Source organism: Heptranchias perlo, chromosome 38 (assembly GCF_035084215.1).
Source record: "Heptranchias perlo isolate sHepPer1 chromosome 38, sHepPer1.hap1, whole genome shotgun sequence".
NCBI lineage: Eukaryota > Metazoa > Chordata > Chondrichthyes > Hexanchiformes > Hexanchidae > Heptranchias > Heptranchias perlo.
In genome coordinates, this window is record NC_090362.1 from 17,422,806 (window position 1) to 17,444,707 (window position 21,902).

At 44.2% G+C, this 21,902-nt stretch overlaps 1 protein-coding gene across 2 annotated transcripts in view; it reads right to left on the reverse strand.

The window, feature by feature from the left end:
- Nucleotides 1–83: 83 nt before the first annotated feature.
- LOC137304829 (synaptotagmin-4) overlaps nt 84–21,902 on the reverse strand; it is a 56,535-nt gene continuing 34,716 nt past the window's right edge. For both annotated transcript variants that reach the window (XM_067973571.1, XM_067973570.1), the window contains exons 2-5: nt 16,910–17,814; nt 3,772–3,940; nt 2,047–2,213; nt 84–327 (exon numbers count right to left, since the gene is read on the reverse strand). In XM_067973571.1, coding sequence (XP_067829672.1) covers nt 178–327; nt 2,047–2,213; nt 3,772–3,940; nt 16,910–17,814 — 1,391 coding nt within the window. In that variant the 3' untranslated portion in view covers nt 84–177. The remainder of the gene's footprint in view (nt 328–2,046; nt 2,214–3,771; nt 3,941–16,909; nt 17,815–21,902) is intronic.

Below are 21,902 nucleotides of genomic sequence, written 5' to 3' on the forward strand. Positions count from 1 at the left end.
CTTGACTCGGCCTACAGAGGTGAAAGGGTAACATCTGGGACTGTTTACTTTGCCCCTGCGACACCAGACTCCTAACTGACATAGGGGTTTTAGTACATTTTATTACATTTCACTGAAAAGGTCACATGGGTGGGGGGGTGGGGGTGAGGGATACATAATGAATCTGTACGAGGGTGTCTACAAAGTTTCTGGCTGGATGGTGTGCCATCTGGCAGATTCCACATGACCCCGACTGGACATTTCCTTCCAATGCATCCTTCCCGTCTCTGAAGCATTTCTGCCAATGAGCACACGGCCAAGGACACAGCTCCGGGTGTAAATACGACCCTATAAATCAAAAATAAATTTATATGGAGTAACCTGTGCCAGGTCCACCTGTCGTCCCCTTAGAAAGGGAGCTGAGGTTTGTGCATAATCAAAGTCAGAACTGGTCCACGTTGGCGGAATAAATAATCGCACTAAACACTCTCAGATCTGGAATAGAACCTAATGTCTGGAGAATCATGTACGGCTCATCGCTCCCCCCAAATTTCCAACGTGCACTCTCGTTGCACAAGCCTCCCCTTTAGGAATGCAAATTTGGGGAAATACGGGGTCTGTATATTCTCCCCACCTCAACGCAAAGTGTTTGCATCAGCTGTTCATGTCATTTGAAGGTGGAAGCAATATTCCATTGAGAATAATCTGGTGCTCGATGGGCTGATGTTTCTGTAGCGAATCGATATTTGATCGCAACTGCAGCCAACCAGCAGATCGTATCTGCTACAAGTCAAGTTCTTGACTTTATCCAATTCCTAATTAAAAGCCTTCATCCTTAATTCAACAAAGTTATGGGATGATTCAATTGTGCCATTTAAACTCATCATCCTTCCACTCCGAGACCTTTTTCCTTGTAGGACAATAATGTTATTCTACTTATTGAATTTTGTTACTGGCCCCAACCACCCTTTGATCAGATACATTTTCGTTTCAAGTCGTAATGTTCAGACGGGGAGGAGTGAGACCTGATTGCATTATTCCACTCATTAGACATTGAGCACAAGATCAGTTTGGATTTGGCCAATTTGATCTCATGCTTTCACAATATCAACTTGACCATCTTTCCATTACAGCTGTATCTTAAATGAGTCGAGTGTCTTGAACTAAATCACCTTACCAAGCGACCTATTTAATCTCTATTCACTTTCAGCTGAACAAGGCCTAATATTGACCATTATTTTGTTGAAAAGAATTGAGTTAGATAAACTGTGATCATGATGCAGAGAAGTGTGAAGTGATGCATTTTGGTAGGAAGAACGAGGAGAGGCAATATAAACTAAATGGTACAATTTTAAAGGGGGTGCAGGAACAGAGAGACCTGGGGGTGCACATACACAAATCTTTGAAGATGGCAGGACAAATTGATATGGTTGTTTAAAAAGCACACGGGATCCTGGGCTTTGTAAATAAATAAGTACAAAAGCAAAGAAGGTTATGCTAAACCTTCTTTTAAAAAAAATCACAGGTTAGGCCTCAGATGGAATATTGTGTCAAATCTGGGCACACACTTTAGGAAGGATGTCAAGGCCTTGGAGAGGGTGCGGAGGAGTTTTACTAGAATGGGACCAGGGGTCAGACTTAAGTTATGTAGAGAGACTGGAGAAGTTGGGATTGTTCTTTTTAGAGTAGAGAAGGGTAAGGGGAGATTTAATAGGGGCGTACAAAAATAATGAAGGGTTTTGATAGAGAAACTTTCCACTGGCAGGAGGATCAGTAACCAGAGGACACAGATTTAAAGATAATTGGCGAAAGAACCAGAGAGGAGATGTTTTACTCAGCGAGTTGTTATGATCTGGAATGCGCTGCCTGAAAGGGCGGTGGAAGCAGATTCAATAGTAACCTCCAAAAGGGAATTGGATAAATACTTGAAAAGGAATGATTTGCAGGGCTATGGGGCAAGAGCAGGACTAATTGGATAGCTCTTTCAAAGAGCCGGCACCGGCACGATGGGCCGAATGGCCGCCTTCTGTGCTGTAAGATTCTATGATTCGACAATGGCGGCCCTACCTGCATGACTATAAACTCCAAAGAGAGCTGTAGACTTTCGATGTCTCCTGGCGGAATATCAAATAGAAACGGTGCGTTCCACACTGCATTGTAGCCACTCGCAGTTTTGGTTTCCTTCGTGGAAAGTACTTTACCGTCTTGGTAAAGATTTATAATGACGTAATGATCTGCAAAGAAGCAGAAAAAGACGACAAATTAAATGATTTCTTAAGGAAACAATCAATGCGATCGGCCCTCCCCCGATGGCAGAGCTGGTCCATTTGCTGCACGGTTTGCTACTGAGCCATTCTGAGCAGCAAGGTCCCAGGTTCGCATTCCCCGCTCTGCATTCATTCAGCTGATCTCAGCCAGGACAATGGTAGGGGCCACGCCAATTAGCCTCAGGACCCCAGGGTTTTCACTGCAGATCACCACCAAACCCTGCTGGAAGTGCACGCACGTGGATAGAATCGCCCTCTGCTGTGACGACCACTGTGGTCAAATCGCCTGCCTCCTCTCCCAGCCGACGTTTGCGTGAGTAATTAGTCGCTTGGATGAGGTACCAGAGGACGACCAGTGCTCACGGCAATTGCCCCCTAGCAAGGAGTCTACACCTTCAGGAGGGGAGGAAGAAAAATCAGCAGAGGTTTAAAAAGAAAAACACACCGCATTTGAACTTCTGCATATAAGAGACAGAGTTATTCTGGCCTCCTGCACGTCCCTCATTTCCCACCATTGGCAGCCGTGTCTTCAGTTGTCTAGACCCCAAGCTCTGGAATTCCCTCCCAAAACTCATCGCCTCCACCTCTCTCTCCTCCTCTAAGTCGCTCCCTAAAGCCTACCTCTTTGACCAAGATTTTTGGTCACCTGTCCTAATATCTCTATGTGGCTCGGTGTCAAATTTTGTGATAATGCTCCTGTGAACGTTTTATTAAGTTAAAGGCACTATATAAATGCAGGTTGTTATTGTTGTCTTCCACACTGGGGAGAAGGAGCGTGTGAAAGTTTGCCATCACTTCATGCAGATTTATTTGATTTACCCAGAATATCGAGATGCAGTTTTTTGTGGCATAAACTCAAAAGTACTCCCAAAGACAGGGAACGGAAACTAAAAAGGACAATCCTTGTCAGGCCGCTGCCTTGCATCTCCGAGAGGCCAGTTTCTGTGCGGGTCTGGTTGAGGTTTCACCACCATCACTGCCAGTCCTATCGGTCATGACGATGTGAAGCAAAGAGAGAGAGACCCAGTTGAGAAATGCTCCCTCCAGCCAGAGACCCAAAATCGTCGTCAACAGGGAGATTTTAAGAGGAGGCATTTTGGTCTAGAAATTGGTTTGCACCAGCCTGCTCGCACTAACTCGACACAGGGAATGATCCCTCGCTGGAATGGGTAGGCCCGAGGCCCAACTGAGAACGGGCTTCAGACCGACGCCCCCCCCCGGGCAGATACTGGGCGTCCCTGGGCAGCTCCCTAGCAAAGTGGATCAACTATCAGCAATAGCTGGCGATCACAGGATGACTGGCATCATTTTGCAACGTCAAATTTTTTACCCCTTTAGTCTTTTTACAGCAGTAATTCTGGGTGATTGTTACCAATCCCAAAACATTACTGTGAAATAGCTTCTAGTTCCGTGTATAGAGATTAGGAAGATTAGCCTGCACCATGTACATATATATTAGACGAGGAATACTTAATACACGTTTTAAGAGTCTATCCCATGATTAATTCTACCTTCGGTGTCTCACCTGGTGAGCCCGGCATGCGGGTCAGTCTGCCCAGAGTCTCAGCCTTTCGAACCATGACCTTGATTCGGTTTGCCAGGGTCTGATACTGCAGTAGGATAAAGATCTGACCCAACACCTTGGGCTGTGCGGTGCTGCTTGAAGGACTCACCACGTCTTGGGAGCTGAGGCACTGAAAGAAATGCAGGGCCATTTTAGTTGGCGAATGATTGAAATTGCAGCACATTACGGGCAGTACCCTGGCTGCAGTGTGTCTTATCCATAGGATGCACCGCAGCAACTCGCCAAAGCTTCTTCGACAGCACCTCCCAAACCCACAACCTGGAAGAAGGACAAGAACATAAGAAATAGGAGCAGGAGTAGGCCAATCGGCCCCTCGAGCCTTCTCCGCCATTCAATAAGATCATGGCTGATCTGATCCTAACCTCAAATCTAAATTCATGTCCAATTTCCTGCCCGCTCCCCGTAACCCCTAATTCCCTTTACTTCTAGGAAACTGTCTATTTCTGTTTTAAATTTATTTAACGATGTAGCTTCCACAGCTTCCTGGGGCAGCAAATTCCACAGACCTACTACCCTCTGAGTGAAGAAGTTTCTCCTCATCTCAGTTTTGAAGGAGCAGCCCCTTATTCTAAGATTATGCCCCCTAGTTCTAGTTTCACCCTTCCTTGGGAACATCCTTACTGCATCCACCCGATCAAGCCCCTTCACAATCTTATATATTTCAATAAGATCGCCTCTCATTCTTCTGAACTCCAATGAGTAGAGTCCCAATCTACTCAACCTCTCCTCATATGTCCGCCCCCTCATCCCCGGGATTAACCGAGTGAACCTTCTTTGTACTGCCTCGAGAGCAAGTATGTCTTTTCTTAAGTATGGACACCAAAACTGTATGCAGTATTCCAGGTGCGGTCTCACCAATACCTTATATAACTGCAGCAATACCTCCCTGTTTTTATATTCTATCCCTCGAGCAATAAAAGCCAACATTCCGTCGGCCTTCTCGATCACCTGCTGCACCTGCATACTAACTTTTTGATTTTCTTGCACTAGGACCCCCAGATCCCTTTGTACTGCAGTACTTTCCAGTTTCTCACCATTAAGATAATAACTTGCTCTCTGATTTTTCCTGCCAAAGTGCATAACCTCACATTTTCCAAATCTCCACCCACTCACCCAGCCTGTCTATATCCTCTTGTAGGATTTTTATGTCCTCCTCACTCTCTACTTTCCCTCCCATCTTTGTATCATCTGCAAACTTTGATATGTTACACTCGGTCCCCTCCTCCAAATCGTTAATATAGATTGTAAAGAGTTGGGGACCCAGCACCGACCCCTGCGGAACACCACTGGCTACTGGTTGCCAGTCTGAGAATGAACCATTTATCCCAACTCTCTGCTTCCTGTTAGATAACCAATCCTCCACCCATGCCAAAATATTACCCCCAATCCAGTGATTCTTTATCTTGAGCAATAATCTTTTATGTGGCACCTTGTCGAATGCCTTCTGGAAGGGCAGCAGGTGCATGGGAACACCATCACCTCCAAATCACACACCCACAGGTTCTGAGTCCATAGCACAAATAAACCTTCAACTGTCTAATTCAGCAATAGCTGGCGATCACAGGTTGACTGGTGTGGGAAACGCAGCATCAGTGCAGTACGATTGATTTGTCTGAGGTTGGGATGGAGGCATTGTTGGAGCAGAGTACAGGAAACTACTCTATCGAACTACGCCATGACTTGTGCTGGGAGTACTTGAGGCTGACGCTGGAGGCCAGAAAACGAAAGTGTCGTATTGTCCCTCACTTCAACGAGTGCAGCATTAACACAAAAAAATGACCATTGAAACCCGATGAGGCAGAATTGGGACAAAACCAGCCCTCGAGTCTGAGTAAAGTGCGTCACAAATAAGAATTAATGTTTCGTGTTATCAACTCACTGCTGTTTGGCATGACTCAAGCCTATTGATAAAAGATAGTGTGCCTGCTCTCTAAAAATAACCAGGCACTAGCTAATAATTATTGTATACTCGCAATTATGAAATATTTACACAAGCTGATGCGCACAAGGGCAAGTTACTGACCCTTTCCCTGTAGTGGAGTAACATGTAATAAGGGAAAACAATGGGCTTAAATTATCGTTAAACGGCTGCTTACAAATACACCCACACTATCAAAGGGTAACAGTGACAAGCGCACAACTTGGGAGGAAATTACATCTGGTGCGCAGAATTCCACTTGTATTCAAATCCCTCCATGGTCTCGCCCCTCCGAAATCTCTGCGCTCCTCCAAATCTTGCCTCTTGCGCATCCCCGATTGTCATCACTCCACCACTGGCGGCCGTGCCTTCAGCTGCTTAGGCTCTAAGCTCTGGAATTCCCTCCCTAAACCTCTCCGCCTCTCTCTCTTCTCCTTTAAGTCGCTCCTTAAAACCTACCTCTTTGACCAGGCATTTGGTCACCTCTCCTAGTACCTCTTATACGTGGCTTGGTGTTCAAATGTTGTTTGATTACGCTCCGGTGAAGAGCCTTGGGACGTTTTACTACATTAAAAGGCACGATATAAATGCAAGTTGTTGTTGTAAAATAGATGGGAGTGGATTTGATGAATTAATGCTCCAGAAACACAGCTTCTTGCTAATATTCCTGGGCAGAAATCGTACGGAGTGCACTGACCTCCAAGCCCTAATTCCCGAAATGCGTTCTACACTGGGAATGCTAAATCCTAAAACCCATCCCATAATTTGAAGATTTTATAGAGCCGATTCCCCACTCAAGCAGTGCTTGCTCCTGGTCTGTTTGAAATGGATGGAAAACTCAGGCCTGGGGCCTCACGATTTCCCAATCAGCGCTGCCTTCGAAGGCCTCTCCTCGCTGGGCTCGTCCGATCGGGGAATCAGCCCTTATGTTTATCTGTCGAGGCTGAATTTTTTGAAACTGTCTTTTCTTTAAAGTCCACTCTTGTAATGTTTTGCTCCTTTTCTTTTGGATAAGTCTTGCCACCCACCACCTTCGTCCTTGCCAAACTCCACTAGCTTTCCAGCCCCAGTAGTGTCAGCTGTGGTTCAGTGGGTAGCACTCTCACCTCTAAGATAAAAGATTGAGGGTTCAAGTCCCACTCCAGAGACTCGAGCACAGAATCTAGGCTGACATTCCAGTGGAATGCTGTACTGTCGGAGGTGCCATCTTTCGCATGAGACATTAAACTGAAGCTCTGTCTACCCTCTCAGGTGAACGTAAAAGATCCCATGATGCTATTTCGAAGAAGAGCAGGGGAGTTCTCCCCGGTGTCCTGGCCAATATTTATCCCTCAACCAACATCACTGAAACAGACTATCTGATCATATTCACATTGCCGTTTGTGGTTCCTTGCTGTGTGCAAATAGGCTGCCGGGTTTCCTACATTTCAACAATGATTACATTTCAAAAAGTACATCATTGGTTGTAAAGTGCTTTGGGACGTCCTGGAATTGTGAAAGGCGCTATATAAATGCAAGTTCCTTCTTTCTCAGTGTATCAATCTCAAACTCCTCAGCCTCGTTTACAAATCCCTCAGTATAAAGAAACCATCACTCCTGCCTTCACTAAGCTCCATTGGTACCCTCTACCTCAAAAGGATGGAATTCAAGACCCTCATCCTCCCCTTCAAATCCATTTACAGCCTGCAATTTTCATTCTACTTTGCTATTGGCTCCTCTACCATCAGGGGCTGTTTTCAGCCCCCTCAGTTTTGAACTCTGGTGCTCTCTCCCTAAATCCGTATGCCTCGCTATCTTGCATCTCCGTCCCCAAAAGCCTCCTGCAAACCTAGCTCCATGTCCTTGCCTTCGATCCCTCAATTCTCCCTTCTTCAATCGGGTCGCCACCTTTTCCCCTTGTTAAATGCTTCGAGAAAAGCACTGTGGAAAGTGTGAATTGTTGCTACGCCACCCAGGTTTTGTATTACATAAGGCGGATGTGGCGACCCTCGCCCGCTGGCCTGGTGCGGGCGCCCTGCCTACAGTGTTCCAGATGAAGATCAATCAGCAAGCCTGCAATTTCCCGAGAAGCTTGGACAAGGCTCCCCACAAGGCAAGCATTTGAAAAATTGGCCCCAAGTCCAACTATAGTTGCTTTCTATTGACATCAAAAGATAGGTCTGGATGAAGGTGGCCATCTTGGCTCAGGCAGAAAGACCTCACAGGCCCCCTCATCGCAATATCCAACTGGATACTTAATAGGAGTGAGTTGGCAGGTGTCTCAGTAAATGTGTTTATCGTATGCAGTGCTCGGTCCATTATTTTCCTGTGAGTTTTCTTGCCTTCAGTAATGCAAATTACTTTGGTTTGGAGCCAAATTGACTCATTATGGGTCTGAGATGTTGAAATAATTAGTGGCCTGTACAAAAGCACCAACAACAACTCGCATTTATGTAGCGTCTTTAACATCGTAAGATGTCCCAAGACGCTTCACAGGAGCATTATTGGAACAAAGTTTGACACCGAGCCACATGAGGAGATATTCGGACAGGTAAAGAGGCAGGTTTTAAGAAGCGTCTTAAAAGGAGGAGAGAGAGAAATCAAACATAATAATCAAAACATTGTAAAACCATTGGTTTTGACAGTGGTGAGAAGTTTGCTACTCACCAACAGCTATCTGGTAATCTCATCACCTCATAAATGTTAGGAATGACAAACAGCAAGTGTGAGAACACTGGTGCTATTGTTAATGATGAGACTCCTCAAAGCCTTGAGATTAAAAACTCTATAAAGTATATAAATAAATTCTGGTTCAACAAGCGATGGCAGGGCAGGTGATGTGTCGTAACTGCGGCACGTGGGAGCTGGTGGAGAGCAGCGTGATCCCCGGCAACCACATCTGCGGTAAGCGTCGGCAGCTCAAGGAGCTTCGGCTCAGAGTTGTTGAGCTGGAGTCCGAGCTGCAGACAATGCAACGCATCCGGGAGGGAGAAAGTTACCTGGACACTTTGCTCCAGGAGGCAGTCACACCCCTTAGATTAGGTAGCGGTTTAGATTTGTTCCGTGTTCAGGGACAGGAGGGTGTGACTGCGAGTCAGGCAGGTTTGGGGACCCAGGATCTAGTGATGGGGGAGCCTCAGCCCTTGTCCAACAGGTATGAGGTACTTGCTACCTGTGTGGATGAGAACAAGGGAGGATGGGCAAACTGATCTCACACTGTGGTACAGGGGGCCATTCAAATGGGGGGGGGTAGTGAAAAGGAATGTGGTAGTGGTAGGAGTCAGTATACTCAGGAGGATAGACACTGTTCTCTGCAGCCGCGACAGAGTCCCAAAGGCTGTGTTGCCTGCCCGGTGCCAGGGTTAAGGACATCTCCTCGCGGCTGGTAAATAATTTGGAGCATGAGGGGGAGGATCCAGTTGTCATGATCCATGTAGGAACCAACAACATAGGTAGAACTAAAAATGAGGTTTTGCTGAGACATTTTGAGGAGCTAGGGTCTAAATTAATAAGCAGAAACTCAAAAGGTAATAATCTCTGGATTACTAACTGAGCCACGTGCAAATTGGCACAGGGACAAACAGATCAGAGAGTTAAATGCATGGCTCAAAGAGTGGTGTGGGAGTCAGGGGTTTTGATTGATGGGGCACTGGCATCAGTACTGGGGAAAGAGGGAGCTGTTCCAACGGGACGGGCTCCACTTAAACCAGGCTGGGACCAGAGTCATGGCAAATTGAATAACCAGGGCTGTAGATAGGGCTTTAAACTATAAAGGAGGGTTGGGGGAGGGCAGGTGAGGGGAAAGTTAGAAATCTAATGAGAAAAGTTAAGACAATAGAACAGTGTAGTGACTTGGGTAAAAATAAGCAGAGTGTGGCAGGAAGGGACAGAGAGTTTACCAATAATAGTACAACAAGTAAGATCAAAGCAGGAAAAAAAATAGTAAAAAAATCAAAATTAAAGGTTCTTCATCTGAATGCACAGAGCATTCATAACAAGATAGATGAATTAATTGCACAAAGAGAGATAAATGGGTTTGACCTAAGCCATTACAGAGACATGGTTGCAAAATGACCCAGGTTGGGAACTAAATATTCCAGGTCATGACATTTAGAAAAGACAGGCAGAATGGAAAGGGAAGGGGGGGGAGGTAGCCCTAATAATAAAAGGAGGACATAAGGACAGTGGTGAGAAAGGATCTTGGCTCAGAAGATCAGGAAGTAGAATCAATATGGGTGGAAATAACAAGGAGCAGAAAACACTGGTGGGAGTAGTTTATAGGCCCCCTAATAGTAGCAATACCGTTGGGCAGAGTATTAATCATGAAATAATAGGAGCTTGTAACAAAGGAAATATAATAATCATGGAGGACTTTAATCTGCATATAGACTGGACAAATCAAATTGGCAAAGGTAGTTTGGAGGACAAATTCATGGAATGTATTCAAGATGGTTTCCTAGAGCAATATTTCACGGAACCAACCAGGAAACAGGCTATTTTAGATCTTGTATTATGGAATGAGCTAGGGTTAATTAGTAATCTCTCAGTAAAAGAACCTCTGGGGAAGAGTGATCATAATATGATGAATTTCACATTCAGTTTGAAAGTAACATACATAAGTCAGAAACTAGAGTCTTAACCTTAAATAAAGCCAATTACATAGGTGTGCAGAGCACATTGTCAAAGGTAGATTGGGAAATTAAATTAAAGGATTTGACAGTTGAAAAGCAATGGCAAACATTTAAAGAAATATTTCAATATTCTCAACAAATATACATTCCATTGAGAAATAAAAACTCTACGGGAAAAGTGATCCACCCGTGGCTAACTAAAAAAGTTAAAGAGAGTATCAATTTAAAGAAGAGGCCTATAATGTTGCCAAGAATAGTAATAAACCTGGGGATTGAGAGAGTTTTAGAAACCAACAAAGGACCACCAAAAAATTGATAAAAAGGGAGAAAATAGAATATGAAAGTAAACTAGCAAGAAATATAAAAACGGATTGTAAGAGCTTCTACAAGTATGTAAAAAGGAAGAGAGTAGCAAAAGAAAATGTTGGTCCCTTAGAGGCTGAGACAGGAGAAATTATAACGGGGAATCAGGAAATGGCAGAGATGTTAAACAAATATTTTGTATCTGTCTTCATAGTAGAAGACACAAAAAGCATACCAAAAATAGTAGGGAACCAAGGGGTATATGAGAGTGAGGATCTTAAAACAATTAATATCACTAGAGAAAAAGTACTGGACAAACTAATGGGACTAAAAGCCGACAAATCCCCTGGACCTGGTAGCCTATATCCTCGGGTTCTAAAAGAGGTGGCTGCAGAGATAGCGGATACATTGGTTATGATCTTCCAAAACTCTCTAGATTCTGGAACGGTCCCAGTGGACTGGAAGGTAACAAATGTTACCCTGCTATTCAAGAAGGGAGGGAGAGAGGAAACAGGGAACTACTGGCCAGTTAGTCCGACATCGGTCATCGGGAAAATGCTGGAATCTATTATTAAGGAAGTGATAACAGGGCACTTAGAAAATCATAATATGTTTAGGCAGCGTCACATGGTTTTATGAAAGGGAAATAGTGTTTGACAAATCTACTGGAGATTTTTGAGGATGTAACCAGCAGGGTAGATAAAGGAGAACCAGTGGATGTGATATATTTGGATTTACAAAAGGCATTCAATAAAGTGCCACATAAAAAGGTTGTTACACAAGGTAAGGGCTCATGGGGTGGGGGGTACTATATTAGCATGGGTAGAGGATTGGCTAAAGGGCAGAAGAGAGAGAGTAGGGATAAACGGGTCACTCTCAGGTTGGCAGTCTGTAACGAGTGGGGTGCGGCAAGGATCAGTGCTTGGGCCTCAGCTATTTACAATCTATATTAATGACTTAGATGAAGGGACCGAGTGTAATAAATCCAAGTTTGCTGACGATACAAAGCTAGGTGGCAAAGCAAGCTGTGAGAGGAACACAAAGAGTCTGGAAAGGGATATAGACAGGTTAAGTGAGTGGGCAAAAAGGTGGCAGATGGAGTATAATGTAGGGAAACGTGAAGTTATTCACTTTGGTAGGAAGAATAGAAAAACAGAATATTGTTTAAATGGTGAGAAACTATTAAATGTTGGTGTTCAGAGAGACTTGGGTGTCCTGGTACAAAACACAAAAAGTTAGTATGCAGGTACAGCAGGCAATTAGGAAAGCAAATAGAATGTTGGCCTTTATTGCAAATCGGTTGGATTAAAAGAGTAAGGAAGTCTTACCCACCCCATGAGTCCTTACCTTGTGTAACAACCTTATTGAATGCCTTTTGAAAATCCAAATATATCACATCCACTGGTTCTCCTTTACCTACCCTGCTGGTTACATCCTCAAAAAACTCCAGTAGATTTGTCAAACACTATTTCCCTTTCATAAAACCATGTTGACTCTGCCTAATCATATTATGATTTTCTAAGTGCCCTGTAGTAAGGATATACATGCCTTGGAGGCGGTGCAACGAAGGTTCACCAGATTAATTCCTGGGATGGGAGGGTTGTCCTATGAGGAGAGGTTGAGTAGAATGGGCTTATTCTCTCTGGAGTTTAGAAGAATGAGAGGTGATCTCATTGAAACACAAGATTATGAGGGGGCTTGACAGGGTAGATGCTGAGAGATTGTTTCCCCTGGCTGGAGAGTCTAGAACTAGGGAGCATAGTCGCAGGATAAGGGGCCGGCCAGTCAAGACTGAGAGGAGGAGGAATTTCTTCACTTAGAGGGTTGTGAATCTTTGGAATTCTCTATCCCAGAGGGCTGTGGATGCTGAGTCATTGAGTATATTCAAGGCTGAGATCGATAGATTTTTGGACTCTAGTGGAATCAAGGGATATGGGGATCGGGCAGGAAAGTGGATTGAGGTCGAAGATCAGCCATGATCTGATTGAATGGCAGAGCAGGCTCGAGGGACCGAATGGCCTACTCTTGCTCCTATTTCTTATGTTCTTAAGCCTATCCCTCCTACCCATCCTCATCTTCCCTTCCTGCCTCAGCATCCCCATTTGTATTATGCCGTTTTGTGAGCACCTGGGGATGTTTTATTATGTTAAAGGCTGTTTATAAATGGAGTAATTGTTGTTGCTCAGACCATCCAACCAGAAGGGGAAAGCACGAGGGCAATGCGGAGTAAATGGGCAAGCAGGGTCAATACATCGACATAATTTCTTTCTTTTTGTTGTGACTGTAGCTTCAACTTTGAGCTTGCTGATTCATTCAGCATAGGCTCCTGTCTGTGTGCTCTAATTGGTTGGCTTTCATGATAGAAACACTGAACCAATCAGCTAATAGGAAAAAATAAACAATTCAACCCTCTTTCAGCCAACTTGAGATTTCCTGCTCCAATCTACACGGCTGGTCCAGCAAACACACAAAAACAGAAGAGATAGGTCAGAACTTATCAGCAAAACACCTGCCAGAAGCTTCCTGTTGCCATAGCTACCAGTTCCGCCCAGGCCCTAATCTGCCCACTTGCTCCCCAGTTCTTGCCCTCACTTCCTGCTGTACCTCAGACTTGACCTTCCACTCACTCCATTACCCGTAACAATTCAGACAAATCCGTGCAAATAAAAAAGTCAATATACGTAAAGCAGGTTTCTAAAATAAGCTTCCTTGCTTATTTCCAAAGTCATCTGGTTTAGTTGGAAGATCTCCAAGGTATGATTAGCTATTCACTGCTTATCAAAAAGTATTTATAAATCAGAAAATCAGCTGATGCGTAATAATTTTGCTTCGGTAAATTTAAATGCTGTGTTAAAATAGATTTCCAAACGCATTGATATTAATTGACAAGTTGTTTAACTCATAGTTTTAAAATTTGGTATAGTGTATAAATTATGTTATTAGCAGAATCAATAATATAGACTCTAAAAATGGAGTAATTATATGGTGCAGAGTTAGGGCTAGGCTTTACCTCTAGAATTCAGGTTTGAATTCAGTCCAGACTGATGGGATGAAAATCTTTCTCTCTCTCTCTCTCTCTCTTGTTATCTCACTCTCTCAATCTTTTGCTTCCTCTTCCTCCCTCTCACTCTATCACTCTGTGTAAAGGCAAAATGAGTGTGAGGCAGCCTCAGCTGAGTTATTTATGGTTAAAACATAAAATTGATCATAGGTTTCAGTCTTGCTGGAAACGAATGAACTTGCATTTATTAAACACTTTTCACAACCTCAGGACATCCCAAAGCACTTTACAGCCAATGAAGTAATTTTGAAGAGTAGTCACTGTGCCCACAGTAATAGTACACAGAGGGAGCTTTATTTTGTAATGCTGACACTGAGGAAGTTAAGGGGAAAAGTGTCCCATTCCTTGGGACTAAAATCCCTCACCTTGAGTGGTAGAAAATTCCTCTTAACAACCAACCTTATGCGACACATGGTTTCGCCATGGCAGAATGGAATGTTCCAATCCAGATCCCAGGGGTGAAAGGACAGTGTTCTTTCTCGTGGTACCAGCCATTATCTAGGTCTCCATTACTACCCTTCTCTACGTAAGCAATGTCTCTCCCCAAGCGGCCTCTGACCAACAGTTCAAGCAATAAAACAAGCAAAAAAAAAAACCACCACATAATAAACAAGACTATAACCTAAAAAATGACTGTTGGTGATATGGGTATATGAGCTCTTGACGTGTTCATATTGATATTCCTTTGTCTATTATTTTAAGAGGTGTCAGCCCATTAATCTTAAGTGGGTTAATATCACAGTTAAAGGAATGCAATATGGATGCGTTCATCTACGATTCTCGCAAACAGCAATTTCTGTGTTAATATTGAGTTAGAAAATCACAACTGAGCCCAGTCTACAGTATAGCTCTCCACATCTGAACTTAGACAATATGTGATCAGGAGAGGGGAATTAGCATCCTCTCCATATCTAACTACATGGGTGTTCCTTTGCCATCCCTGGCCAGAGTGGACGATCAAATTGGATGTCAATGGGCCAGCGCCCAATCTAATAAAAACCCACAGCAAGGGAAGACCATACAGTCTGCTTGATATTGAGCTCCATGAAGCCCAAGTTGATGTGGCATTCCTTGGTCAAATCCACGGCCTGATATATGGAGATTGACGTTGAATTAATGCCCCCACCTGCCTGTTCAGGTGGATACCACGCAAATGAACCCCCCTCAACCAGCAAAGCAGATAAACTGGTCGTTCGTCTCATGGTCGATTATGGGATGTTGCTGCTGAGAAATGGGTTTCTGTGTAACAATCACCGCACTTCAAAGTAAGTCATTGAGATGATTCAAACGCGATAAGGCACCGCGTAAATGTGAATATAATTATATCATTAAAAACCTACTAACGTCATAGCTTGGTATCCGAATGGATTGCTACAATGAGCAAACATTGCAAGATGTCAGACTTGAATAAATATTAACTTGGTAAAATGCTATGACCTTGACATTGTTATGGTGGGAATAGCAAGTGAGGGACAAAGAGATGAAGAATTGTCCCCAAAACTGCCAACCTCTCTTCTCTTTACAGATGCCGATGGACCTGCTGTGTATTTCCAGCCAATTTATCCTGTTATCCTTCCTGAGGTGCAGTGCCCAGAACTGAAAGCAGTAATCTAAATGAGGTCTAACCAGAGCTTTATATAACTGTAACATTGCAAGAGGACTTGAGTACAGGAGCAAGGACGTCTTACTGCAGTTATACAGGGCCTTGGTGAGACCACACCTGGAGTTTTGTGTGCAATTTTGGTCTCCTTACCTAAGAAAGGATAGACTTGCCATAGAGGGAGGCCAGTGAAGGTTCACCAGACTGATTCCTGGGATGGCAGGACTGTCGTATGAGGAGAGATTGGGTCGATTAGGTCTGTATTCACTAGAGTTTAGAAGAATGAGAGGGGATCTCATTGAAACGTATAAAATTCTGACAGGGCTAGACAGACTGGATGCAGGGAGGATGTTTCCCCTGGCTGGGGGGGCCCAGAACAAGGGGTCACAGTCTCAGGATACGGGGTAAGACATTTAGGACTGAGATGAGGAGAAATTTCTTCACTCAGAGGGTGGTGAACCTGTGGAATTCTCTGCCACAGAAGGCTGTGGAGGCCAAGTCACTGAATATATCTAAGAAGGAGCTAGATAGATTTCTAGACAGAAGGCATCAAGGGGTATGGGGAGAGAGCGGGAATATGGTATTGAGATAGAGGATCAGCCATGATCATAGTGAATGGCGGAGCAGGCTCGATGGGCTGAATGGCCTACTCCTATTTTCTATGTTTCTATCTTCCACCCCTTTGTATTCCAGCACCCTTGAGATAAAGGCCAACATTCCATTATCCTTTTTAATTATATTTTGAATCTGTTCACTAGCATCTAAGTCATTTATATAGTGAAAAGCTGAGGCCCCCAGTACAGATCCCTGGGGGGATAGCACTGGTCACATCCTGCCAATCTGAGGACATCCCCAATATCTCTGTCTCCTATCTCCTTCCAGATCGCCAACATTTTCATTTTTTTTCTTTTCATTTTAACCAGACGGACAGTCGAATATGAAAATGATCACTATAGGCACAGCAATAAGGCAGCTAACGTTTATCTTTACGAATCTGATGCCATTCGGTCGACTCAAAGAAAGTCTGCTGGCAGCCTGATTCAGCTCCCCACTAAAGAAGGCCACATGTCATTGTTTGTTGTGCTCTCGCTGAGAAGAATCGTGTTAAAAGGACATAAGTTCTTTCTTGTTGGTTCGAACGGGAAGGTTGTGTTGGTTGAGGGATAAACATTGGCCAGGACACCAGGGAGAACTCTGTTCCTCTTCTTTGAAATAGTGCCTCGGGATCTTTTACATCCACCTGAGGGCAGACGTGGACCTCTGTTTAACGTCTCATCCAAAAGACGGCACCTCCGACAGTGCAGTGCTCCCTCAGTACTGCACTGGAGTGTCAGGCTGGATTATGTACTCAAGTCTCTGGAGTGGGGCTTGAACCCACGACCTTCTGACTCAGAGGCGAGAGTGCTACCACTGAACCACGACTTAAGATTACGAGTTAGCTACTAGGGGGATGGACTCTGCACGTACAACCTGTCAGTCTGGGCTGGATGTGAACACAGATGAAACAACTGATTTACCACACCGCCCTTGCTCTCCAACCCAGACGTTCAACGTTTAACCCACAGTCAGGTCTCGGAGCCTCTTACCTTTTTGAGCTTTGTCTTGGTGGTGGTCAGTTCCCTTGTGTAGGTCGAGGGAACATCTACCTTCCAGTCTCCCTGCTCACAGGCAAACAGCACCTCCCCAACGAAAGTGTCTTTAAAATTGTGGAACTCCTTGACATAGGTGGCAAAGCGAAGCGTGAAACACTTTACCTCCTGTAACGTGTACCCCGCGAATTGAAAGCACTCTCGGAACTCTGGATTGAGGCTCTTCCTGCGGACGGCAGTTTGCTGCGGCTCGATGAACTTTGGCAGGAGGTAGACCTTCACATACGAGTCGCAGCTGGTGCCAAACTTCTTGGGGAGGTTGGAGACCCCGACGACGGCCACCGTTAAGGTGACCTCGTAGGCCGAGTAGAACAGCGTGAAATGAAGCACCGGCCTCTGCTTCGACTTGACGCCCGAGAGGTCGTCTGGCATGGTCTGGGAATGACCCATCGCTGGGCCTGAGGGTTTGGCAGTTGAGCTTCTGAACGTGCCGTGTTCATTGTAGACCGAGCAGTCGCCTGAAACGGTGCAGCGTCTCTCCAGGATCCTCTTGGTTTTGCTGGCCAGGCTGACTTTTTGGACAACCGGGATGAATGGTAAGGATGCCCTCCCGTGTAGGCCAGGCTTGTATTGGCCGTCGGGGTCAAAGTCTGGCAGATTGCTGACCACACACGGTGGGTAGTCCAACACCGCCCCATCTACCTCCTCATATTGCTGCTTGATGGGCGTGCTGGTATTGCCGGGCAGCGTCGGATTAGGGTCCATTACGATGCGTTCCGACTTCTGGTCTTTGCCATTGGCGTAATTACGGTGTTTTCCTTTTCGCCAGCATATGGCGCAGCCAATGATCAGACAGAAGCAGAGTAAGGCGAGACCAGCTCCAAGGAGGACCTGCAGATGCACTGAAGAAAAAAACGTAGATGTTAATGCAGCACATAGCACCTTTCACGGGAGCGATGGCCCCGATTGTTCGGCCGTTTCGACGTATCCACGGATAATTGTAGCTTGTGAGCGGTTACTTGGTTTCACATATTCAAAAGCAACCTTTCTTTAAAAGGAAAATCTCAGTTCACAAATATTGGGGGGGAAAAAAAAGCAATTTATCTGTAACTTTTATATCATGATGCCAGGACAGCTTGCTCATTCTCTTGCATTTGGTGAGCATAACAACAGCAACAACTTGCATTGATATATTGTAGAAAAATGTCCTGGAGCCAAAGAAGGAGATATTAGGAAGGGCAACCTTGGTCAACGTGATGGGTTTTAAGAAGGGCCTTAAAAGGAGGAGAGGTAGGTAGATAGTTGGAGGGGTCCAGGAAGGAAATTTCAGAGCGTTGGGCTTAGGCAGTTGAAGGCATGGTCACAAATGGTGGGGCGAGGAGGGGAGATACACGAGAGGATGGAGTCAGAGGAGGAGAGAGATTGATGAGGGAGGGGGTTTGTAGAACCGGAGGAGGTTATATTAATAAGGAGAGACAATGCCATGGGATTTAAACACAAGGAAGAGAATTTTAAAATTACCAACACACACCTAGACATCTTAATGCGGCAGCTGAGATGCCCATATATTTGCTGAAAAATATATTTCACACAAGAACATTTAAGGTTCAGTGATGTTATTGTACAAACACTGAACGCACTCAAAACCAAATTTCTCTCAACCATTAATTGAACAGAGCCACTAACCTATTTAAAATAAATGGATTAATGGGGGTATAAATCCGCCTTGGGCGAAACAGGCGACAGCGAATCAGCTGCCTGCTTCACACTCCGCCCCTTTTTCGTCCCCATTGATGTCAAAACGGCCTGTCGGTTCGCGGGCGTCCATTTTGCGTTTCCGCCCAAGACAAGTTTGTCTCTGTAAAAATAGTGGAGAGGGGAATTTGGTTCCAGCGCCTTAAGATAATATTCACGACCCTTTGCTTCTCAGCTCTAAATACTCATGTGTTACTACATGAATGAAAATGAAGTGTCGAAACTTTTGCTTGTCATGCTTGACAATTTCCCTTCCGTTTCCAGGAAGGCTGGTGGGTTATCAGACAAGACCAGAATCAGGGTTTCTCTGAAGTCTGATTTCAATTGACGGTATTTGCTCACCATGATTTGGGCGAGGGATCTGTCACAATGCAAGATCCTGAGACAAATCCAGAAAATTCTACATGTATCATCATTTGCTAACTGCAATTTTGCTTAAGAAGTCCCAAAGCAGTGAAAATGCTGGTTTCTGAGTGAACCTGACTTGCAGGATCTATGGGTTGAGTCTATAACCAGTGTTACTTGTAAATGCCTTTACTTACCAGTATGACCCTGGAGTCTAAACTTGCCCAACAGGTCAGAAAAGTCTCTGAATTTGTACTAGTCAAATTGTAGTTATTTATAGTAGATAGCAACACTCAAATTTCTTAATCTCATAGAATATCAGAATCTGATTGCCGTTAACCAAGGGTTCATTAACATTAAAATGTACCTTCTTCAAATATACATGTACATATATATTTGAGTTGTTCTTTTAAAAGATGGATTATGTTGTTGTTAAACATAGCTCTGTATAATCTGACCCCTGCCCCCCTCACTGGTAAGGTAACACCATCACAGACAAATTGCCCTAAAAATCTTCCATCATTACTGGATCCTAAACTGTCTGGGATGGAGGATCACTTGATAATATTGTGACACTGTATATTTGCATCGAAACTGGTGGAACTTACCTTGAACTACATCTCGAGTTGTTAATTTACAGACTATTCTCTGAACCAGTGAAGTTAATGCTGCCTCAGTTAAAGCATTCAAAAGGGAAATGGACAGATTCCTAATTCAGGGGACTGAGATGAAAATGGTCTTTGATGGTCCTGAATGTGACTACACTTCAAAAAGTACTTCAGAGGATGTCTCAACGTGCTTCACAGCCAAAAGGTCATGAAAGGCGTTATATAATGCAAATCTTTCTTTCTTTGAATGAGGGCCTAAATGACAGATTGGCTAGGTCGACATGCCTTAATCCTATTTTCTTATTTTTTTTTATTCGTTCATGGGATGTGGGCGTCGCTGGCGAGGCCGGCATTTATTGCCCATCCCTAATTGCCCTTGAGAAGGTGGTGGTGAGCCGCCTTCTTGAACCGCTGCAGTCCGTGTGGTTATGTTCATATATATTATATAGTTTTGTTTCTTACCATACAGCACATTTTACTTCGCTTCGAATTCACAGTTTAGAAGCTCATAGAACTTTACAGTTCATTGGAGGCCATTCAGCCCATTATCCTGTCCCAGCTCTCAGTCCCTTGCCCCATAACCTTTTACATTTTTCTTTTTTTGATTATGCCTCTGTAAAAAGTTTCTTCTTTGTTAAAAGTGTTCATTTAAATGCAACTTGTTGCTGTTTATCAAATATCGATTCACTTCTCTATTTAAAAAAATTATGGATTCTGATTCCACCAGTATTTCAGGCAGGGCATTCCATGGGCTATATAAATGCAGTAGGGATCTGGCCATCACTCGGACCCCCTTGATTGAGGAATGGTGCATTGAATGTGGATGGATACCTTGGACAGGTAGGGGTGGAATATTATTTATTTTATTGATGTAAAATTGCAGTATCATATTCTCTTTTACTGGGCTGACCGTCTGTAATCTAGATGTATTAAATATCCAATGTATACATGATCCAATTCCTATCTCTGCTATTTAAACAGAGGCATTATCAAATATAAATTCCCTGTTTACAGCTCCTCAACCCTATTCAAAAGCAATCCCCAAACGGTGTCAGCGGCAAATAATGGTAGGTTCATCTCTGAGGCAAGAAAACATGTGAATAGACAGCTCATTAAAGCTCAGTCATTAAAGTAACACTCTCCTTGTGTTGGCACATCCAGTTCACGTATTAAATATCAAGTACATACAAAGGTCTTTCTCATATCTAGCTCCATTCATAATGGGAAAAGGTCATTACGCCGAACAAGTCTGTCCTTTATTGATGGATCAATCCCACCTTTTCACCATATCCTTCAATCTCCTTTCTCTCGAGGAACACATCTAAGTGAGTGTGCGGCTTTGTTAGATAGGAGTGTGTTGTTGCAGAATCGACCTACTGGCACTAGAGCCCTATCTCCAACTGGCCTCCCATCCTCCAACCTCTGTAAACTTCAGCTTATCCAAAACTCTGCTGTCCCTATCCTAACCTGTACCAACTTTAGCTCACCCATCGCCGCTGTCCTCACTGATCTACATTGGCTCCTAGTCCCCCGATGTAAGATTCTCATCCTTGCACTCAGATCACTTCTGACCTCGCCCCTCCCTATCTCTGTAACCTCCTCCAGCTCTACAATCCCCCGATGCCCTCCAAACTTCCTTTGACTCTGGCCTCTTGTGTCTTGGCCCCACATTTGGCAGCTATGCCTTCAGCTGCCTAGGCCCCATGTTATGGATTACCTCCCTAATCCCCTCTACCCCATCACCACTTTTAAGGTCCTCCTTAAACCCCCACCCCCTCCATCTACGACCAAGCTTCAACCCCCCATATCTCCTTCTTTGGCTAGGCACCTATTTTTCTGATAACGTTTCTGTTGAGGCACCTTGAGTTGTTTTTCCATATAAAAAGGCACTATATCCAACAAGCCTAAAATGTAATAAAACTCAATTTAAAACTAATCAATTCACTAAAATGAAACCGCAGCTTACAGCCTTTAAATATCTGATTGCACGGAGCCCAGTATCCCACCTGCAGCGTCAAGATGTGCCGTTGTTTCCATACAGACGAACTTCAATTACCACATGTGACCAAGTACATGTCGCAGAGATCAGTCTACGTGAGACTGAGGAAAAGCCTTAGCTAAAGGCGAGCAGCTCTATAAAAGCTCACACGCCAGTAACTATCGTTACGTCAGCAGTCCCCTGTGAAAATCCTCAGATGTTGCTCCTGAAGATTGTTCATATCAGCACGGCCAATGGAAAACACATTCCACTGACTTTCGGAAAAAAACAAACGGAGAGAAAT